The following is a 23151-nucleotide window of genomic DNA, read 5'->3' as shown; positions in this document are numbered from 1 at the left end:
ATGCTTTAAACAAAAAGTAGTATCTAATCATGAAAAATTGATGTATGGTTACATTTTTTTAGTGATAAAATCTGAAAAAGTTTACATAGTCCAGATCAAACAAATGCATGTAAAATTATAATTTTTGAAAGCTTTTATAATGCTTTTGTGGTGAGTATACTTTTGCAGTCCCCACACTCAGGTATACCAAAGTAAAATCTAGTTTATATGGGAGACAAGTATATAAGTTGCTCTGGCTAGATGAGACTGGAAATGTACTAATTGGCCTGAGGGTAGAATATTAACATTACGCGTCATACGCACAGTAAAATCTGGTGGTGGCAGCATCATACTTTGAGGATGCTGTTCTTCAGGAAGACAGGGAAGCTGGTGAGCGTTGATGAAAAGATGGATGAAAAATATATAGACTAAGTGTCAGGTTCTCCTTCCAGCAGTACACTGATCTGGGGATATTCATCATCTAATAATGGCCCTGTCATAGTCTAGATCTAAATCTAAACAAGAATCAATTGCAAAAGTGCTTCTCACAGATCCAATCTCCATCTGTTTGCACTGAACTATTTTTAAAGAAGAGTGGGCATACATTTTAGCCTCTAGATGTCCAGAAAAAGCTAGAAAGATTCCCCAACTGCAAGCAATGACTCAAATCTTAGTTTTCACATATTTATCTTTCCTTTTTCTTTAACATCACAGTTGATCCGTAATATGAAATCACACAATGGAATAAATTGAAATTTATCATCTTAACATAACCAAAAGTTAGAGGTCTACAGATATTTTTGCAAGGCACTGAAGTCTCTAACTCTACAGCTGATTGGAAATGGGACATTTTACTGACATGAGGCGTTTTTCCTTCAAAAATAAAACATTCGACCAAAAAACTGGAATGAATATAATCCTTAGCTGCATCTCTGAATCTGCTGTATGTCTTTGACTCCAGCGAGCCATATATTTTACTAGAATTTTGCTCATTTTAGTCAAAGGCCAGACGTAATGTAAAAAACAGAAAAGAGTTTATGAAACACCAAATCCTGCCACTGCCTCTCGAGACGAGCAAAAACAGAGAGGGGGGAAAATGGGCAAGGAGGGGAGAGAGAATTATTTCCTGCTGTTGAAAGACAAAAGTAAGGATGGATGAAGGGTTTTGAACACACAGCGGAAAAGCAACTGTGAAACTCGCTAACTCTGTGCACATAATATAAAAGACATTATTTTAGTCTGAATGTGCAGGTGAACACCATGTCTTACTTTCTAAAAGACTAATAGAATTAAATTCTTTGTTCTTTGTACATTTTACTTTTGGATATCTTCCCCAGGCAGCTATAAAATGTTTATTATTTATCTTGACTTTGGTTTGCAGTCATGTGTAGAGATGTAGAGATATCTGCAGGGATGTTCACTGCTTCCAGCAACAGCCCGCATTAGTTTAGATCTTTTTCCATCTCTGTATTTGTTTGGCCTTTGATGTATCGCACAAAAGGAAGAGTTTGAGAAAACCTCGAGGTCAGTGACTAAGGGCTCTCACACACATTTGTAAGAAGTACTGTCCACACACGCAATGAGTTAACAAAGAACTGTGTCCTCCCCCAAAAAACCTCTCCTTCTGCTGCTGAGTCTTCAGTGATGACTAGTAAAAAACTTGAGTTTTGAGCTGGTTTTTCTCACAATGTGCACGCATTAACAGTAGCAAAAAGTGATTTATTTCTTCAATATGTGTTTTGTTCCAACTTGAAAAAGTAATATAGATCTCAATAGACATTGAGGGTCAGTGTATTTGAACTCCAGCTGTTATTTTATCTCTTCTCCCTCTGACTGCCCGCACACTCACTCTCACACTCTCAGTTTATCATCACCACCTTGTGCGTTGATCCGTCCCAGTCATGCATGTAGAGCACATTGTAAAAGCTGAAGCATGGCAGGCTGTGGGTTTGTATTGCTGCCCGCAAGTGCAAGTACACACATTCACTCACAAGCGCACACATCCCAGTCCATAAAATAGCCAGCAGGCCCATAGTCAATGTCTAACGCCTCTGAACACATGCTCAGCTAAGCTGACCGATACTGAGCAGCATGAGGTTTATGACACTGTGGGAATATGAATATGACTTACATATTAAATCAAAAAGGTAGGTCCTCCAGCTGTGAGAGCTTTTTTTTCTTTTTTTCTGTAGAATTTTTTTTGTGTGTGTGTCATTCAAGAATTGTGGTTCATCTTATTGCTCCCTGCCCTCCATCCTCACCTCTGTTAGGTCTATGGAAATGCAGGACCTAGCCAGTCCTCATAACCGCGTGGGAGCCGGAGACTCGACAGGCTCCAAACTGGACAAGAGCAACCTTGGCAGTCCCTCCATCACCACTAATGGAACAGGAGGTGAGCAGGCAGAACACGTTTACCAGCTGTGACTGTGATGGAGAGGTCACCTTAAGTCGTTTAATGGTCTCAAGTCTCTTTGTCACATTATGACCCCACACTTCAATTTATTCTAGTAGTAAGATGGCAACACAAAGTAAAGCTAAATTGTGGAGATTTTTTATTTCTTTTTTACATCCACTATAAAGTTTAATTTTTAAGTCTGAAAGATTTTCTTCCACATTTGCCCTGTCTTTATGTCTATTCAACTCTCCTGCCCCTGCTGAAGAAAAAACTCCCCCCAGCATAGTACCGCCTCCACCGTGTTTCAAAATGGGCATTGTCTGTTTTAGTGAAGTACAGTATTATTTTTTTATCCTAAATGGCATTTTGCTTGTAGGCCAAACAGCTCAATTTAATCTTGTCTGACCAAAGCATATAGTTCCCCATTTTTGTTGCATTCAGTACAATACTTGTGGCCAACTACAAAAGAGGCCTTTTTTTAACTTCGTGGCTTCAACTTGGCAAGCTGTTAAAAATCTCAAGTGGTACGATGGCATTGTTATGTCAATGAAAATACACTAAGTGGAAAGAAAAAAAGGTGTGTCAACTCTGACAAAAATGTTTATGCATTGCACTGGAAAACACAGATACACATATTGGGCAGTTCAGTTCCTTTGCTCCATTCTTAGCCGGGAAAAGATTGATATAAACACAACAGCATATCTAAAACCTAGACAAGTGGAAGTATTTTTTAATATCTAAAAACTGAATATTATGTAATGCGTAAACCTAAAATTCTTCCAACTGACTAGAGCATTATAGTATGTTTTATTTGTGTAGAAAACGAGTTTCTTAATTTCTACATCCACCTAAATGATCTATGAGATAATAAAAATTATAATGTAGCGGTAAACTTTTAACAAGAATGTGATTTTTTTTTCTGGTTGACAAAAATCTCTTAATTTTCCTTCTGGATTAAACCTTATTTTTGCGCGATATGAAGTTAAGCACCAAGTTACAATGAACACTCCAACATTCACTGCCCAAAACCTTAAAACTTACTTTATTTTCAGAAGTACAAACCCTGTGAACAGCTACAGGCCATCTAATAGAAAACACACATGCAAGGCACACACTGAAACTTGGTTCAAACAAAAGCATTTGAATTCAACATCATGAAACCTGTTGTAAAAAAAAAATGTGCTTGAGATTTTCAACATGCACAGATAAATACAGGATGAGGACATTTATGGAGACGAATATTAGAAATGCACATGTAAATGTGTGAGTGCACGCACGCACACACGCACACACTGGCATTAGTGCTTTAGTAAATCACCACAGAATGTGTGTAAACACACAGTAAAGCTCTTCTGCTTTCCTCGGCTAACCACTTGGCAAACTGCATCTGTGTGTGTTGAGCTGAAGTGCAAGCCCAAAATCCTACTGGAAACTATTTCCTCTACAAGAGCATTAAAGCATCACTGCTGTCTTAGATGTCAACGCTAGCTTGCACTTTTCTCTTCTCTTTTCTTTCTCCACCAGCCTTTTTTCCCCTCTCTTCCACAATTTATCTTTTTTTAGCATCCGTTTACGTCACCCTTTACTATCCTATTCTCTCAGTGGGCTTCGAAGGAGTTTGACAATGTAATAACACAAGATTTAAAGGTTTTATTGAAGACAATCCTTTGATCTAACCACAATTTGATAGCAGATGGTAGTAGAAAAAGCTTCATCTAGCAATTTGCTCGTCTCGTCGTGCTAACAGATGCTACATTAATAGCATCGGCCCGGGCAGACTAACACCAAATTCAGACGCCATCAAGTCATTTGTGATGAGCTCACAGTTAATAGTTAAAGCAGACAGAGTCAGGACTACACACAGACAGCCAAAACAAACTACATAACCAGCATTCCCCTCACCTGACATCAGCCAACACTCAGGCCCAGGGGCCATCTCCACAGCAACTCATTTGTCTTCATTACAGCTGGTCCACTGGGCTCTATTGCTCCCTGAGGGGATTAATGAAGCCGACCGGAATTAAATGGAGTTCTCATATGGTCGCTGATGAGTTTTAATCATGTTCAAAGAAGTGACCAAGAACCGTATGCAATATATAAAGAGAGTCAAGAGGCAGGCTGTTTTAAATTGGTGATCACGTCCTGCAGTTGGTTTCTTTGTTGCTTGGAGGAAATCGTTTACCCACATATGTACATAAATGGAAGCAGAGAAAGATGCATCAGACAGCCTTTAATCTCAGTTCACATTGAAATTCCTTTTTTGAAACGGGTAAAAAATATTAACTATACAATTTGCAACAATACTTTAAACCACTGAAATGGTTCCATCTTTTATTTAGTCACACAATAACTCAGATTTACTTCTAGGTGCATCTATTAAAGTCTTTTTGAGTTGACACTTTTACAGTGGTGAAATAATGTCTTTTGCCTCCTCATATATTCATTCTGTTTTTGCTTATTTGCCACACTTAAATAATTTTACCTTTAATATTAGGGTAACATGAGTAAACACAAAGAATGTTTCCCAATCAGTCTTTTGCAATGCCACTAAGAATTGTCTTCTTTGCCAAAATTGTGCTTCTTATTGTACTTTTTTGTCGACCTTTGCTTACATTTCTCAAAGTTAGCTTTTGGTTTCATAAGGTTGAAACCAAAACTTAAATAGTCAAGCCAAAAAAAAAATAGTATTTCATATTTTTCTACATGTACATTAAACCAATGTTTCATAATGATCTGTGTGATGCAGTTAATAATCTACCATGGATCATGCGCCTGGTTTTAGTTGCATCATATCCTCTCCATCTTCCCGCCTTGCACTCCTGCAGGTGAAAGCATGACCGTTCTAAACACGGCTGATTGGCTGCTGGGCTGCAGCAGCCCGCCCCCTGCCTCGGGTTCCAAGGACTATGGTACAGAGGAGCATGTGTGTGAAACTCTATAGAGCATTACATTAACAGCAAAGAGGGTCAGTCTGTGTAGTAGAGAATGATTTTTTTCCAGGGCCTGGTCTGATTGGCTTTTGTTTGCTGTGCTGTATTGTTTGTGTTTGACATGCCAACACTGAATTTATTACAGCGTGTGTGGTCTTCAAATGTAGTATTGCAGAGGTTCCCACTGGTCAGAGGATCGGTTTTCATGGATCTGAAGGGGAAGTCAGTAGATGTGAAGGGAAATTTGCCAGGTGGTTTTCTGTACATAATTGTGTTTTAAACGTAATTATCGAATTTCATGGTATTTATCATTTTCAGGAACTTAAATGAAAAACAGGAAGGCGGGTACATTAAGGTGCTCAGTTAGGTTGTAGTTATTTAAACTCGATACCCTCAACGGTGAACTTTGATTAGCTTTAAAAAGGGGAACCCCTGCACACAGCTTTGTGTTGACACACTGGAATTGCAGAATTGCATGGTGATGTATTTGTTTATTTGCGTTTTACCCTGCATGATTTATGGGTTGTTGTATTTTTTGTTTGTTTTCTTTTATCTATGTAACATCATAAGCTTAAAACTATAACTCTATTTCTTGTCCTATTCTTTCAAGTGAAAACAGAGCCTTTGAATAGCAGTGATACGGTCACCACGACAGGCGACACAGCACTGGACACATATGCTGGCTCAGGTAAAGCACGTCAAGCATTTCAGCTCGACACTCACGAAACCATTGTCTCCCATAGATATCGTCATCATCCATTTTAGCTCAGTGGCAGCCCTGCTGAAAGCTTTAATCCGCTGAACTGCTGTCTGGCCTTGGATTGCATCATGAAAGGCTGGCACAAGGATGAGAGACATTTTCACGTTTGTCTTTTTTTTTTTTTTTTTTTTAGAATCACAAACAGACCTGTGGTTCTTTTACACTGCACAACCCACACGCGGATACACAAAGCATTTGAGAGAGCGCTTAAAAGTAGCGGGGTGTTTGTCAGTACTGCGCTCTGACATCTCAATGACCACAAAAAGACATTGTGTTTCACTGTGAGGCCCTCTGCAAGGGTTTTTTTTTTTGTGGACTCTCTCTGCAGTGGAGAACTTGGCTTTTCTCCATTCAAAATGCTTCAGATTGTGTGTTTACTGGAATAGCATTTCAGCTCCAATAAGCCAGACCCGTTGAGTTATGCTGGTCTTGAAGGATTTTATTATAAGCAAAGCTAAACACCGGTTTCAAACTTTCTTGTTTGGGATTATTTTACTGCTTTCAGTAATCACTAGCAGCGGATACAGCCCTCGTTCGGCCCACCAGTACTCTCCTTCGCTCTACCCGTCAAAGTAAGTTTGCTTGCGTTTTCTTTTTCTTTCAAACACATTTTTGATGAGGTAGAGTTGTCTATAAGCTCACCTCTGTTTTCCCAGGCCCTACCCTCACATCCTCTCCACACCACCGGCTCCTGCAATGCCAACGTACGCTGGCCAGCCTCAGTTCAGCAGCATGCAGCAGTCAACCGTTTATACAGCCTACTCACAGACAGGACAGGCCTACGGACTCTCCACTTATGGTATGAACAGCAGGCACTAAAAATGACAAAAAATTAGAATAATAAGAGACATGGGTGTGAAATGGGTTGTAGGCATCTTACATCCAGAGATTAAGCAGCAACAGGTGAGGGAGGGTTATTTATAATGCTAGAATTAGGGTAGGCATGGTGGCAGAATATTGGAGTTAGTTCTCATTTGTTCTTTTTGTAGACTTTTGCTTGTAATTTTTTTTTTTTTTTTGGTTGAGGCATTTTATGTTTAGACAATTATTCCTTGTGGTTTTGGAAGCTGTGCAGCTAGGAGGTTTTTTGTTCTTACTTCTTTACTTCTGGATAGTTGTTATGATGCATAACCGTGGCAACAAGGTATTGTTTTCACAAATGAAAGCATGTGATTAGCATCTCAAAAGCTCTAGTAGAGCCTGAACTGTGACCTCAAATTTGCAGAGAGCAGAGAGAGAAGAAGGAAGTTCAAAGCATCGCTACCACTGATCATAATGGGCAAGAATCCTATCACCATCTCTCTAACCATACCACCAGACAGAGATATAAAATGTTTTTGCAAAAGCAAATGAGGTGGATTAGCACTACTTGCCATCAAGTGATGATGTCATCCAGAACATTTTCTGTGAAATATTGTTTCTACTGCCCAGAAATTGGCCTGTTAGCATGTCATGACTCTGGAAATACTTGGATGACATGGGTTAGGACAGAAGTGGAAGGCTTCAGGGGTTTTGAAATCATAACTTTTAAAACCTTGATATCACTTAACACTAGAAACTAGCACATGCTTCGTAAGCTTGCCATAGTAAAAGAAAATTTGTTGTCCTTATTTTCTTAAAGTGAATTATATGTCTCTTTTCATTGTTAATTAAAGAGATAGTTGGTTGCAAACATTTAAGTAAAGACATAGGGCTGCAGGATAGAAGGCGAAAAAAGTAAGTTATTATTTCCATTTGAACAACATGGTTTAACTGTGGCTGCATCTTCTGCCATGACAATTAAACAACTTAGTTTTAGTTGTTTGATCACTTTACGAGAGCATCCAAGCAACAAGCATTGTCCAAATATATTACTGACATAAACAACTCGCATGACACAGGTATAATTAGCTAATATTTAGTGAGCTCCAAGTTGTTTCCAACTGTATTGAAGTGGCTTAATGCAATAACAAGAAGTTTTATTATTTTAAGCAATTGTAAATATGTAAATAAATACATAGTTTAATTAAGCTGGTAAAATTTTGTTACATTAATTACACACGTTAAAACTTTGTCTGTTAACTTTGCACTTCACTTCCATTTTAAAATGCAACAGCTTACATTTTTTGACAAAGGGAAAAAATTTAAAAAACTTAATGAATCCTTGTGAAAGGGAAAAAAAATAGCATTAAATTAGTTTCAAAATTACCTGGTTTTAAAACATGACTTTTTCGGTATTAGATTGTATAGGCTATTTACTCAATGGACAACAAGGCCTTTCATTAATAGTCCAAAGATGACAAATTTTGGTTCTAGTTAAAACTGTAGGACACATACTGAGGCATCAAATTGCACCAGGCATTCAACAGCTTTACTGATGCCAGCAGAGAGGAAAAAAAACTAAAGAGTTACTGTGAATCTCATTGCAAGAGAGATGTTTTATGAAAGTGATAACAGCATAACCGGTTTTCGTTTGTTCTCTTCTCAGATCTGGGTGTGATGCTTCCTGGGATTAAGACGGAGAGCAGCCTGACCCAGAGTCAGTCTCCCCTCCAGACTGGCCTCAGCTACAGCCCTGGCTTCACCACACCTCAGCCTGGACAGACTGCCTATTCACCCTATCAGATGCCAGGTCAGTTCAGTGAATATACATATTTGTGTTCTAGCGGGTTCTGGGAGTAAGGTTACCTCTTCGCAAAGGCTTTCGGTTCCACTTTTTGTGTTCTTGCATTTTGTTTTCAAAGGTTCCAGTTTCACTCCTTCGTCAGGCCTCTACGCCACCAACAACTCTGTATCCAACCCTGCCAACTACACTGCCACACAGCAGGTACTATACAAACATCCACACAGTATTTATCAATCTAGTACATCAGCATTCGCTTTCCCGCACTCAATAAGACAAATGATCCTCCATAACTATACATAATTGTTTGACAGATTTGATGTCCGTAATAAAGCTAAAGTATTTTGCATCACTTAAATTGCAAGCTATTTGAAAACCAAAATAATTTGTTCTTTTACTTCGGCAGAATGAAGAAATAAAGCCTTACAGCGATTTTGCAACCTGGGGAAACATTTGAAAGAAGTAGAAAATTAGCCTCAGTTGAAAAATGCTTAGTCCTGTAATATTTATTTATGTCCACATGATAAATGGTATTATAGTACTAAAATGCTAATACGATGATTTTTAATGTCTGTCTTGATAGATGTGGTTGTTAATAAAAGAAGCCCGAAGTTTGGCCAATGTGTGTGTGTGTGCGTGTGTGTGTGTGTGTGTGTGAGCGCTTGTATTTCTCAAGTTATGAGGATCGTTTTGATTTAATGCCCGCACTCAGGGGATACGGCACCACTTTGAGGACAAAATCAGTTTAGCATTAAAAAATGACAAATTGTTTAATATAACCGATTTTAAGGCTATGGTCAAACTGGTTAAAGTTTGTTATTAGGTGATCAATTTCAATGTGAGCTAGCAAAATGTTCCCTGGCATATTGGAAACACTTTACTGAATAAAAAAAAAAACCAAAAGGAGGGACTGGAGTCTGGCAGAAAACAATTAAGTCTGTCCACATTGTGGAATATGAGAACAGACTTGCGTACAACTCTCTGTTTGACTACATGCCATCTGTGCAAGAATGTTTATGTGCATTTATGTGGTATGCTGCAGTTTATAAAGACTTCCAGAGATGGATGTACTGACAGTTTTAGAGAGCTGAGTCATAAAAGTGCCCATCTCTACTTGGTCATTTAAATGGAGAAGCACAAGGCTTTGATTGTCTCTGGAATATAAAATAAAGACTGGAGGGAACGAAGGATTAGAGAAATGAGAGGGAACACTAGTAAAATCTGCTCTCTGAAGTACATCTGGGCCGTTTCCTGGAAACTGAAGCATGTTGCTTCTTGTACTTCTTGTCTTTATTTGCTCACAATCAGTGTTATCATCTGCAGGATTATCCCTCATACACGACGTTTGGCCAAAACCAGTATGCGCAGTATTACTCCCCCTCCACTTACGGGTCGTACATGACCTCCAACAGCGTGGACGGCACCAGCTCTACGGCAGCCTATCAGCTGCAGGATCCCGCTCCTGCCATGACCGGACAGGCTGCTGAGATTCACCCAGGTTTGCAAGATTCCTTAATAAATCTGAGTTTCACCAAAGTGCTTTATAGTTGAGCTAAATCAAAATGTGTGAAACAAGAGAGGCAGTAAGACAAGATTTTGATGCATTTTGTGTCGACTTGTTTTGTCTGACTAACATTTAAATTGACATGATGTTCTGAAATTCTGAAGCGTACAAAAAATCAGGGAACCAGACACTTCTTCACACTGTTCCAGATCTTTATGTCAATAAGGTTTCAAGTAGATTTTTGCAGCAAAATTTAATAATTTGATAGATCAAGATATGATGTGCAAAAAGAAAAAAAAAAGAAATAGGGGAAGCCGTGGAAGAACAATTTCAATCAGGCAAGATGAAAGTATTTAATAACAACTTTATGTTCAAGTGATGCTGTGTCAACAAGTTGTTCCAGTCAACAAGATTATTGTAATCCATTGCAACAAAAGTTGCAAAAAAGCCCAAAAGTTAGCGTAACAAAGATCAAAACCATCTTTGTTATGTCCAATCAACTAATGCTAAATATTGTACATGTATGCATGCATGTGCTAAAAATATACCAAACTGAGATTCAACTGCACTGTTTTACTGCACTGTTTTCAACTGCACTGTTTTCTTTTTTTTTTTTCTTTGTTTGACTTTGGTTTGTCTCGGCCGTAATTCAGAATCACTGATTAGAAACGTTTATCATTCTTACTGTCACTGACTTTTTCCCTTTCTTTAGCTTTCTCATTTTTTCCTCAATCTCCATCTACTTAAGCAGCTCCAGTGTGTATCTGTTCTTTTTTTTTTATTGTTGTTGTCGTCCATCACATGTAGTGTGTGTCTTTGTTATCCACCCCCACTCTCACACTCTCCCTTTCCACTCAGATTGAGACATAACAATATGAGAGGCGAAGCTTAAGGTCTGGTTCTAGTTACCAGACAGCAGTAGGAGCATATGGCAGTGGGAGGGCGTGCTCGTGTGGAAGAATGTGTGTGTGTGTGTGTGTGTTCATGTTCATTCTTCTGTATTTCTTTGCAGTATTTATGCAAAAACAATCAGATCGCATAAGTTTTGTCTTTCCCCATTTTGCTAAACCTTCACATGTTCCTGTTATCCCAAAATTTGTCGAAATGACCAATGGTTCTTTTTTAGGTTTCCTGCTTTCTTTTAAGTTGACCTGGCGTTCCAATTACATTGAATTATTAAATTTGACAGGCTGTACAAGTCTGATTTAGAGCAACAGAACACTTGTGAAATCAGCTCTAACCACATTATTACTTTCCAATGCACTGGACATAGTTTGATTGCCTGTGTTGTTTTGAGGGAGTTTTGGGAGGATTTCCAAACATGAAATGTTTCAAGCACATTTTCTGTGTCTGTACTCACTCTCAGGGGACTTTGATACAGTGCAGAGCCCCTCCACACCCATCAAAGAGCTGGACGATAGAGCCTGCCGGAGTGGGGGGTCCAAGTCTCGCGGCAGGGGCCGCAAAAACAACCCTTCTCCTCCCCCTGACAGTGACCTGGAGGTAAAGAACTAAAGAACTCGCTCTCACAGAGTACTTGGAGTTCTGAATAAATAATCTATTCAAATCTCAATGGAAATATGGTATTTTGTTTGATTTTTTATCTAACCTGCTTACAACAGTAACTACAATACAAAGTAAAAGGGACATGGAAGAGTTTTTAATGTCTTATACAATAAAAGTAGACAGGCAAAACTTTTTCAAAATTTTTTTTTGGTTGTTGTGAAATACTTCATCTCTCTCATTTGGTTCTGCAGAGAGTGTTTGTGTGGGATCTCGATGAGACGATCATCGTCTTCCATTCTTTGCTCACAGGCTCCTATGCACAGAAATATGGCAAGGTACGTATGACACGGTTTTCATAATCTAATAGAATTACATCACTGTCAGTTTCTTTTGGGAAAATCTTTCCATCCAGACTGAACGATCTCAGCCAGTTTGGGGGAAAATAGGTAAAATGTTAAAAACATGCCTATCTGTCATTGGTAGAGCTTTCCTACTTAAGTAGAATCACTATAGACTCCATACACTGATCCTATTACAAATGGAGTTATGAACTGGTTTGATCAGATCTTGTACAAAGGCGTAGTAACACAACACTAAAGCCATCTCTTACGTTCAATTTTGGATCCTTGTTTCATTGTCTTGTAGACAAAGGAAGGAGGAAGTTGCTCTGGTCAGATGAGATTAGCATTTTACTTTTTGGCTTACATGTAAGATGCTTTAGATGGTGGGAAGAAGAATGGTGGTGGCAGCATCATGCTGCAGGAATGCTTTTCTTTAACTGACACAGAAAATGAGGTCAGAGTTTATAGAAACTTTATCACGAGGTTATTTTATGGGGAAAAAAACTGACGGAGTTAACAAAAACAGCCACTGTAAATACAGCAAAAAGGTGTTTCTGTAAAAGATTTTTTTTTATTTTTTATTTTTTTTTTTTTGTACAATAAAGTCTAATGTTAATTTCACTTCTCCTTTATGGGATGCTTTATGTTGGTCCACTTCATAAAATACTAGCATACTACAATGATGTTTGAGGTTTAAATTTGATTAAATGTAAAAAGTTCAAGTTGCAAAACATCATTTATCCACAATAACTGTTATATTATCACCAGACTAATTTTTAACTAATTTGAATTTATAAACACTGCTGCAAACATGAGCTACACACGCCGATTTAAAGCAGCTGGCGATTATTAAAACACAATGTTTACACACACACACACACACCCTGTCAAAATCTGTTGTGATAACAGCTCTATGCAATACATTGACTGTGTCTGGAGCTTATGCTATTTTAGTGGTGAAACAGTTTTTATAGAAGAACTGGTAGAAGCATTTCTATGTCAAGCTCTGCTTTTTTGGCAGTGGAAACAGAGCTAACGCTAAGTGAGCACCTGGTCCTGTTTTGCCCTGAGAGCAGTTCGAAGGAAAAATCACCAGCTCCGAGACGAGAGTCCAGGATTACACAAAATATACTCAAAAATAACAGAATGAGACCTCGATGTGCCTTTATTTCTCTCAGTAGATTACTTATGTTACATTAAAAGTTCCAGGAATGTTACGGTCAATTTATGATCACGTACACAGTAAAATTAGTCTTTAAATGAAGCTATTTATAACTGTCAGTGCCTTCATTACTTTAATCACGACCAATGAAAATTATGTGCTAATTTCTTACTTTGAGTAATGCTTATTTCAATTTTCTCTAAACGTATTCGGTGGTCTCACTTTATCACACACCAGCTACACTGTTTATACTTCCCTTTATTTTAACAGCTCCTGGCTCTGATCTTGGATCATGCTTTGTGGCCCAGGTTCCATTTATTTACCGGGCGACGTTGTTCCTGTGTGCACAGCTACAGCTAACAGCCAGCCTGTAAAGGCTTTTAAAACCTGCTCGGGTCTAATATCCTGATCCTGTTGGCAGTAAAACAAAAACTGGCAGAACACACACACACACACACACACACACACAGTGTAAAGCCAAACTGGCATGAAACCCCTGGCAGTTCAGAAGTTTTACAGATGCAGTTGTGTGCGCACCGAAGTACTTTGCATTCATGCAGTATTTTTTTCTTTTTTTCCCCTCCCTCATTTAATGTTTGGCAAATTACATTTAATGGGTATGAGAAACGTCCTGATGAGTTGTAAATTGGTGAGTGTGGGGGTGAGACATGGAAACACATGTGGACTTAGTGGTAGATCCTGCTTGGTTTCTCCCACACTTATTGTGGAGAAACAATCAGGAAAAGTTTTCGCTTGAGGTCTGCAATCTGGTAATGAGATTGACTCAATGTCTTTTGGAGTGTACTGTTAACTCAATGCACTCTCCGTTAGGCATAACAAGTTGTGAGAGGTTTCCAGCTGTTGTGGGCAAATACAAGATTACCTCAGTGTGGTGGTTGGTGGTTTATTATTGAAGTGGCAGCACATCTATGACCAGGCCACACCAGCATGGCCTGGTCATTAACAAATATAGAGCCAAATCTGCTCGGCTGACCTCATGTTAAGCCTCATCACACCCACTTCAGGTGAATTAGGATTACCTTTAAACTTAAGGTTTTCCAAAACATCCTGTAATCCAGCCACTATGACACCTTTAGGATAGTAATATTATGCTTGATTAAATAAAAATAACACTAATAATAATATTAATGTCAGCAATTTTGTGCAATAGCTTTTTATTGTGCTTTTTCCGATCTTCTGTGCATTTAATAAAGTTTACTTTTTATATTAAGCTTGAAAAGTAAACAAAGACTCCCAAAGCTATTTGATGTGTTGGAGGATTGGTAGAAGATTGTTTTTTGTCTTTTAAGTTAATCTCTGTCTCCAATCATAGCTGAACAATTGGATTCATCCAGATGATAAAAATACATCATATCTTTGTCAAAGTAAACACTTTTTTATAATGAAATTTGTCCAATAGGTATTAGGCCCAACAGCATCTAAGCATTAAAAGACAATCATCCCTGTTCATGCAAGCCTACAAAAAGTAAACATAGAAAATAGTTTTCAAGGCTCAACGTTAAGAAAGAGGACACTTGTTTTGCTCAGCTCAAACACATTTTCTCAAGATGATAGGAATGATACAATTTATTATTTCAAATTGCATAGATTTTGTTTGGAAGAGAATGGAATTGGAGTTGTACTATTTTAAAATCAACATTTTAAAATCAAGTTCAAGTACTTGAACTGAACTGATTCAAGAGGAAATGCATGAGCAACTGGTGACCCCCAAAGCTTTCATTTCTTGAGAGTAAACTTAACCTGGGTTGGTTGCTTTTGGAAACCTTTATTAGGACTTAACATACATGATGATTCAATGTTTTGGATCGAGAAATGTGCTTAGCATTTTCTCATCTTCTATTAATTTGACTAACTGGCTCTTGTTTGCATCAATCCCAAAATATCATTTACTCTACTGATAAGACATAAATTCACTCTTATGAACAGCTTTTTGGGACAACAGTCACATTTATATCAAACTCTTTATGTCTCAGCTACAGCTTGATGCAACATGCAATTGAACTTAAAACGTTTTTTGGGTTTTTTTTAAGATTATGAGGGAAGGAAACATATTTTTGACAAAAAGATGAAACAGTTTGGACTTTAATGGAGAACACAAAGCATGTAGTTAGCCTTTTCTCCATTTAAATAATTATAATCTTACTGACTCAAAAGTGAGTAAAGTCAATACTCTTGTACATTTCATTATTTTTCTACTTATTCTCAACCTCACAAATTTTGTCCGTGCAAGTTTCCCTCTTTTTAACTTTCACTCACCCTCCTGTAAGTATCTTTCTATTCTAGTCATCTGATAGTGTCAGCGAATTGTGCAGCAAGCTGTCGACCCACGCTGACCCATCACAGATGATGGTTTTTGCAGCTGAGCCCCCGGGCTGGCAGGGCAGACTGCGTTCTCCCAAACACACACACACACACGCAAACCATTCACATACCAAATAAACTAAAGCATCTGCCTCCGAGGGTACCGACTCTCTGCAGTATGCACAGGAGGGGACGCACACACTTGATTTTGCTCACCCCTTTTCCCCCCCACTGCAAGTTTTAGGAATGTTGATGGGACAGGGCAAGTGCAGCTTGTCTGTCACCATCTGATATGATGAGCAGAATGCACCAACTCCAGCAGTGTGTGGAGGGCAGAGGTGTGAATTGGAAAAGTGTGCTAATTGTAAAATGTTACTTTTTTTTTTTTTTACGACTGGACTGGAAATGATAAAATTGTTCTTTTTAATCTTGTTGTATTTTATGCTTTTTAAGGACCCTCCAATGGCAGTCACACTTGGTCTGCGGATGGAAGAGATGATCTTCAACATGGCTGACACACACTTATTCTTTAATGACCTGGAGGTGAGAGATAACACAAAAAACAATTAAACAAAACATATATTTAAGATGACTGGTGACTGGACTATGAATTTAGCACAAGGGCATAAGTCAGACATTTTATGTATTAATATGCTACTACTGCCCTCTTGTGGTTAAAAACCCCCACTAACTTTATTTCAATGCTAACTATACTGTATGTGCAGAACTCTCCAGAAAAACAATAACTTTAGACACATTTTAATGTACTTTACTGGGTTTTTAGGCTAAAACAAAACATGATTTAGAGACGAGATGGAATGAAAAAGAAGTTTGCATTTACTTATTTATTTTCTTTCATTTTTTTTAAATTTACAAATAAATATCAGAAAGGTAGGGTCTGTGTGACTGAAAATTTGGAGGATTTAAAAAAAATTTTTGCAAAGTAACTGAAGCTCAGTCGGATTGTTTAAGCATCATCTGTGAACAGCAATTTTCAAGTCTTGTCACATATTCACAGTGGAAATTTGAACAGAACTTTGAGCTATTTTGACACAAACAATAACAAGACCATTATGTTTTGATCTAGACCATGCTACTGTAACTCCGGCTGTGCGCATTACAAATTCCTGTTGAAATTCCTATTGGTTCAAGCTGCACTTGTCTGAACTTTGACCTTTAGCAAGTTATCTTCTGGTATTGCTTTGAATTTATCTCCATCCATCAACTCTGATGGGTGGGGATAAAATGTGGCATAACATTTTGAAAGTCACTGTTCTATGTTGTATAATTGTCTCATTTATGTGTTTGTTTGTGAATTCAGGAATGTGATCAGGTACATATTGATGATGTGTCATCAGATGACAATGGCCAAGACTTAAGGTGATTATGTAATATTTAACTGTCCTGCAAAAAAAAAAAAAAAAAAAAAATAGGGAGCTACTGCATGTAGCTCCCATTGTCCTGGGTGAAACTCTGTCTTTTATTAGCTCTCTGGTTCCTAAAAGTCGTTTTAAATTGCTTCATGCAAATCGCTTTTCATGACTAATAATAATTAAGCTTTTTTTTCTAACAGAGCAGACTTTTTAAATAAAACATATCATTATTATTGACAGTACTTACAGTTTTGCAACTGATGGCTTCCATGCAGCTGCAACCAGCGCCAACCTGTGCCTGGCTACGGGGGTCCGCGGTGGGGTCGACTGGATGAGGAAGCTGGCCTTCCGCTACCGACGGGTCAAAGAGTTGTATAGCACATACAAAAACAATGTAGGGGGTAAGCCAATTAACATGGAATCTCTTGGTCACTAGTTGAAAGGAGACATTGTTCAAGAAGGTTTTTGTTTTTTTTCTTCACACACACTAATCACTGGCATAAATGTATTGTATCTTTCTGGGGTTTCATTTTGAATCGTTCGTTTTCCAGGGTAGAACAATTGTTTTAATGCTGGATTCTTAAAAAAAAAAAAAAAGAAAAAAAAAAGAAAACATTTACGCCAAACATTTAATTTGTCGTGTTAAAGGTCTGCTGGGCCCTGCTAAGAGAGATGCCTGGCTGCAGCTAAGAGCAGAGGTGGAGGCTCTGACTGATTCCTGGCTAACCCACGCACTCAAGTCCTTGTCCATCATAAGCTCAAGGTTTGCACTCTTTCACTCAAATACTGAGCAACATCTTTTCTTCTTGCTACGGTTGATACAATGCAGCTGATTCGAAGAGCAAAAATAAATAAAAAAATGCCTTTATTCAATAGTCAGACTCTGTTATCCATTGATGGTGCTTTCATGTCCCTCTCGCCTGCAGGAGTAACTGTGTAAATGTGTTGGTAACAACGACGCAGCTCATACCGGCGCTGGCGAAGGTTCTTCTGTATAGTCTTGGATCGGTTTTCCCCATTGAAAACATTTACAGTGCTACGAAAATAGGTAAGAACCAGACACACACACACACACACACACACACACACGTTTGCACAGCTATTTCTGCGGGGACTTTCCATTGACTTCCATTTATTTCTACAGCCTAAACCTTACCCTTACCTTAACCCTTACATACCTAACCCTAACCAAAACTCAATTCACACCTTTGTCCTAAATCCGACCCCTGACCCAAAAACAGCGTTTTCCCTTGTGGGGACCAGGCTTCGGTCCCCACAAAGAGCAGTGTGTCCCCACAACGTAGTATATGTCAGGAAAATGGTCCCCACAAGGTATTTGAAACAAACGCACACACAGGAACAAGCACACACATTCTGCCTGGCTTACATCAAATAACATGGAATGTAAAATATGAGAAACTTTAGAGTTTCTCATATTTTCTTTGTCGTGTGGGATGAATGACATAATTTTCAACAAAACCAAAGTGTAAATATCGCTGTAAAAAAGTCTTGAATCATTCTTTTCTTGTTTCTCCTCCAAGCAGTCAGATCTTGTCATTATAAAACTGGAGGTGTTCCAAAGAATTGGCTGATGACCAGATTTAAGATTTTTGGCTGGCAAGTTGACAACTCAGAATCAGATCTCTCCCTGATTAACAAACCTGAAATACATCAAGCTGAGATTTATTAGATGTCCTGGTAAGGATGTGTTAAAATACAAACACATAAAAAGATCTCTTATTGGAAACAATTTAGAAAAATGTGATATTCAACTTGAGATTTATTTAGTACTATGTTCCACACTCGGTAGGTTTAACCCTGGAATTTTTTATGTCATACTTCATTTCTTTAGCTGTGAACTTTTAAGTAACAACCAATTGCTTCCTGTTTCCTGCTCTGTAAAAATGACAAGAAAAGCCACTCATAAAAAGTGAGGACAATTCAAGTAAGGAATCGTCTGTTGGGTTTTTACATTGACAAAAGGGTAAAAAATAATAATAATACTGATTTAGACATGCTCATATTTACAGCAAAAAAAAAAAAAGTTTAAAAATGACTGGTAGTGTGATTAAAGCAATTCTGGATACAAATTTACATTTGAAATCAGATATCTACAAGTCAAATTTTCTTTTTTTGTTTGACATTAAATCAAACCAAAACTTTAATGTTTTAGGTCAGTACCGATGTTTTTATTGTTTTTTCTTTTCTGTTCATCTCAGTAGATTTAAGATTTGTTTCACTTTGAATAATGACATTTCTTACCAGCGTCGATTTGTATCTTCAGTCTTTTGCTTTTGTTGTGAGGTTTTTGCCCCAAACGTTCATTTACTGGGTATAGAAACCTTCTACTTCCTGAATGTTATGTTAGCAGGACTCATGTCATTTATTCTTGCATAGTTGTTTGACTGAAGTAATATTTTTGTAGGCCAACCATTCTCTTTTCTTCACTGACTTTTTTTTTGTTTTTTTTGCCATGATGTCCTGCGGGAAAGCAGTGTTTCAGATGCTGCCTTAAAATACATGTATTATGCCATTTACTTGATTATTGTGAATTAATCTATAGAAACTTAAATATCCATCACTTTCTAAGTCTTAATATAATCTTTGCATTTGAAAACATAAAGTCAGACAGTGGGAATTTATTTATTCAGTTTATTACTAAATTATATACATATATATATATATATATATATATATATATATATATATATATATATATATATATATATATAGAGAGAGAGAGAGAGAGAGAGAGAGAGAGAGTGAGAGAGCGCTATGAGTGAGTGTTCAAAGGAGACGAGTACAGAGTTTAATAATCTATACTTTCTTTGAGTGAGAAAGCTAAACAAAACCCCAAGATGAATATTTTTAAGTATAGAAAATAATTTGGGGGGAAAGCAAAAACAATATGACAGTAAGACGGGACTGAAGAAGAAAAGCTGTGTAAATAAGGCAATAATTTCACACTGGATATTCCTTTTGTTAATTAAGATATGAATTCTAAAGGAGTAACAAAATCATGGTCAAGTCAGCTAACACCCAGTACCAGTGTGTTCAGTTGCTAATTTTTCTGTTTCCAATTGATTAAAAATATGGCATCCCACGAAAAGAAGTGTTTCTTTAATCTATGTATCTGGATGCATCCTTCCTGTGTTTTTATATCTAAACAAATGAAAAACCTGTGAAAGCCGTCTGTTTGTCTCCAGGCAAAGAGAGCTGTTTTGAGCGTATAGTCTCCCGCTTTGGCACTAACATTACATATGTTGTGATTGGAGATGGGAAGGATGAAGAGCATGCCGCCAGCCAGGTAAACAAACAACTTCTGAACTCTGACCCCTCTGACCATGTTACCCTCCTTCCTTCCCCCTTGTTCATTTGTTTTTTGCAGGAAAAGAGAGTTGCTTTGAGCGCATAATGCAAAGGTTTGGCAGGAAAGTAGTGTATGTTGTAATTGGGGACGGTGTGGAAGAGGAACAGGCGGCCAAAAAGGTAATGGAACCGCAACCTTACCGCGTGATCCCTCCAATCCGCCAACTCTGCACAGCGTGAGCTCTGATTGGACAAAACCTGCCTTTCTTTGCTGCAGCGGTTTTTGTGTTGGTCTTTGACTTTCTCTGGTCGACTGGCTTCTTTGTTTAACAGTGTGCTGGGATGACTTCATTGCAATTGTTAAGAGTGAATACTGAAGAGCAAAGCTTGGATAATTGAGTATGCTTTGGCACTTTTAGCAAGATACTGGTTTACAGTTTTAAAAACAACACGAGTCAGAAATACAAGCACGTCCAATGAAGTTAAGAGTTCACCAAGCAGGCCTGAATGGACAAGTAATTCAGTTTATTACTAAATTACTTGTTTGCTTCATATTAACTATGTTCTCTTTGTGCTTAAAGGCAAAAAATAGACAGAAACGCATTGCTACAGCCTGGTTTTGCTAATAGCAGTTAGCAATGAAACAATTGGCAAAACTTACGGCTTTTCCATTTGGAAACGAGAATGCATCCTACTCACATCTGAGACTAAACAAATGCACTGGAATAAACCAAAAACTTCTCAAACTTGTGTTGTTTTATCAACAGCAGAAAAGCAAAACTGTAGTTGTTTATATTGTTTCTCAACTCTAACATGTATCATGTAGTGATAAAGATTGGGAATAATATTTTCACTGCAGTTTTAGGAATAAATGTTGCTTTTTTAAGTAAGAACGTTCAGATCATGAATGTTTTGTGTGTATGTTTTGTGTAATGTTTTGTTCACACAGTGAAACCGTGGTATTTTAATCAAGGTCGTACAGTGAGTGTACCGACCACTAACCAGTGCTTGTAGCATCACAAACTATATTTTTAAGTTAACATTTGGAACATGTTTCTGGTCAAAATTTAAGTGACATACTGCCCAAGTATACACAGTAGCCAAGCTTTGAACATGCGTGTTTAGCCCAAATATGCTTCTTTTGTTCCAGTGATGTAATGCGTTTTTTGACTTCTGCTGTAATTTACAAGAAGAAGAAATTACAAGTGAAAAATAAACAATAAACATTGTTAGAAGTGGTTTACTTTAGAGACATTTTCTTTCTGAATACAAATCCTTCCAGCCTCAGATTTTATTTTTGATGCTTGGAGCTGGGATTATTTTAAAGACTGGGTTGTTTTCTTGTCACTTTTGTTGTAAATTAAAATTAAAAGACCCTCCAAAGACAGTTTCCTGTGTCTTGGAAATTCAATGGTTCTGTTTTCAACATGAAGTCGTGTGCAGTGAAGATTTAGTTTCCACTCAGTTGCTGGAAGCTAAGCATCTAATGAGCATAGAATTTTAATGTAGTACTTAGGCTTTTAAAAAATATCTCTAGAATTGTGCTATTTGCTGAATTTTATACTTGAGAACAGAACCTAGTATGATTTCTGCTTATTAGGTGAAGTCATCAACCATCTTATGGGGCATACGCTGATGATTCAATACTCAAAGTTATTAAACTGTGTGTGTCAATTTAAATAAAACAGAAAATGTGTCTGATAAATGTATAATTTCAATGATGCATTTATTTCAATATATTATTGAATATTGAATTTCAAACAAAATGAATATGCACTGTTAAAAGCATAACTTCAGAATTTTATTTCCTTTCTAAAGCAGCATTTCTAAATGTATTTTGCCTTAACCATCAACAGCAGCAAGTGTGGCTGTGGACTTGATTCATCTGCATATTTTAAAGGTTTCTTTGACGAGTCATAAAAGTGTACATTTTATAGACAGCAACACAGATACATTCAAGTAAATATTTCTGGTGAAATTCGACACACTGGCTCCTCGACAGCCGTCAAAACTAGTTTCAAGTAACTCCCCGAGCAGAAGGTGACAAGCACATTTCCCACTAATGTTAGTACTGCATGGGTTTTGTTTGTGGTGCCATTGCATAGTAAGCTGTTCCAAGCTACGTAGCTTGCATGAGTTGAGGTGGTGGTAAGCAGCCATGGAAACAGCTTCTGGTTTTAACCTTGTGCGTCTGCTTCACAGCACAACATGCCTTTCTGGAGGATATCCAGTCACTCTGACCTGCTGGCATTACACCAAGCACTGGAGTTCGAATACCTGTAACTACCACGGCGAAATGGACTCATGCAACGTTGATGGAAACAAGCAGCCTTCTTTTGTACAACTATTTAAGAACACATTAGACTGCAATGGTTTGATCTCTCTTTCTCCTGTCTTTTTGAACGTCTGGATTGATGAACTCTAAACAGTCTTAAGTTGAAGGTGATAAAGAAGCCCTGTTCAGTCCTCCTGCTCTGGATCTATATCTATATGTAAAAAGTGAAGTTTTGTTCATGCAGCTTAACTGGGAACCCAAGGATGAAGACTTTCTGGGATGTTTCTGTTCAAGATTTTTTTGAGCAAAAGGAAGATGTTTCACCTGGAATGTACCTTCCCCTGCATATTATTAATCTGAAGGAATCCGTAGAGTCCATAATGTATAACAGGGGACATGTTTTTCTAAGGTTTTCTTTCTGGCGGTTAACTTGCTATAAAATTGCAATCTGTGGTAAAAACTTATGTAAATTATTTCCAATAAATTTCAAGGACAGTGGATGTTTTGGGTTTTGTCAGAAATTAAATTGTAAGGATTTGATTTTTGGGTCTGGCTTCTTCTTTTAATTTGTGTTTCTGAATGCCTCCTTTCCTAAGCAACACAATAGTATTCAAGTGACAAACACAAGCCCTTTAATAATGTAATAAGTATTTCAAAGTACAATCTTTGAATTATTGATCAGAGCATGTAACC

General features: G+C 37.7%; 1 protein-coding gene across 6 annotated transcripts in view; it reads left to right on the top strand.

The window, feature by feature from the left end:
• The window catches only part of eya4 (EYA transcriptional coactivator and phosphatase 4), a 47815-nt gene extending 24817 nt beyond the window's left edge, over positions 1-22998 (top strand). For 2 of the 6 annotated variants that reach the window (XM_044105934.1, XM_044105938.1), the window contains 17 exons: positions 2250-2371; positions 5200-5283; positions 5915-5992; positions 6570-6636; positions 6721-6863; positions 8532-8675; positions 8788-8870; positions 9990-10164; positions 11537-11673; positions 11928-12011; positions 15955-16044; positions 16823-16881; positions 17115-17275; positions 17523-17637; positions 17801-17922; positions 20263-20363; positions 22386-22998. In XM_044105934.1, coding sequence (XP_043961869.1) covers positions 2250-2371; positions 5200-5283; positions 5915-5992; positions 6570-6636; positions 6721-6863; positions 8532-8675; positions 8788-8870; positions 9990-10164; positions 11537-11673; positions 11928-12011; positions 15955-16044; positions 16823-16881; positions 17115-17275; positions 17523-17637; positions 17801-17922; positions 20263-20363; positions 22386-22466 — 1846 coding nt within the window. In that variant the 3' untranslated portion in view covers positions 22467-22998. Of the gene's footprint in view, positions 1-2249; positions 2372-5199; positions 5284-5914; positions 5993-6569; positions 6637-6720; positions 6864-8531; positions 8676-8787; positions 8871-9989; positions 10165-11536; positions 11674-11927; positions 12012-15954; positions 16045-16822; positions 16882-17114; positions 17276-17522; positions 17638-17800; positions 17923-20080; positions 20182-20262; positions 20364-22385 lie in introns of those variants that run through there. The other 4 variants (XM_044105935.1, XM_044105937.1, XM_044105936.1 and 1 more) reach the window with 4 other exon arrangements.
• Positions 22999-23151: the final 153 nt, after the last annotated feature.

This window comes from Gambusia affinis, linkage group LG22 (assembly GCF_019740435.1).
Source record: "Gambusia affinis linkage group LG22, SWU_Gaff_1.0, whole genome shotgun sequence".
Classification (NCBI taxonomy): domain Eukaryota; kingdom Metazoa; phylum Chordata; class Actinopteri; order Cyprinodontiformes; family Poeciliidae; genus Gambusia; species Gambusia affinis.
The sequence above is the reverse complement of the archived record's forward strand: the minus strand, read 5'-3'. Positions and strand labels throughout refer to the sequence as shown.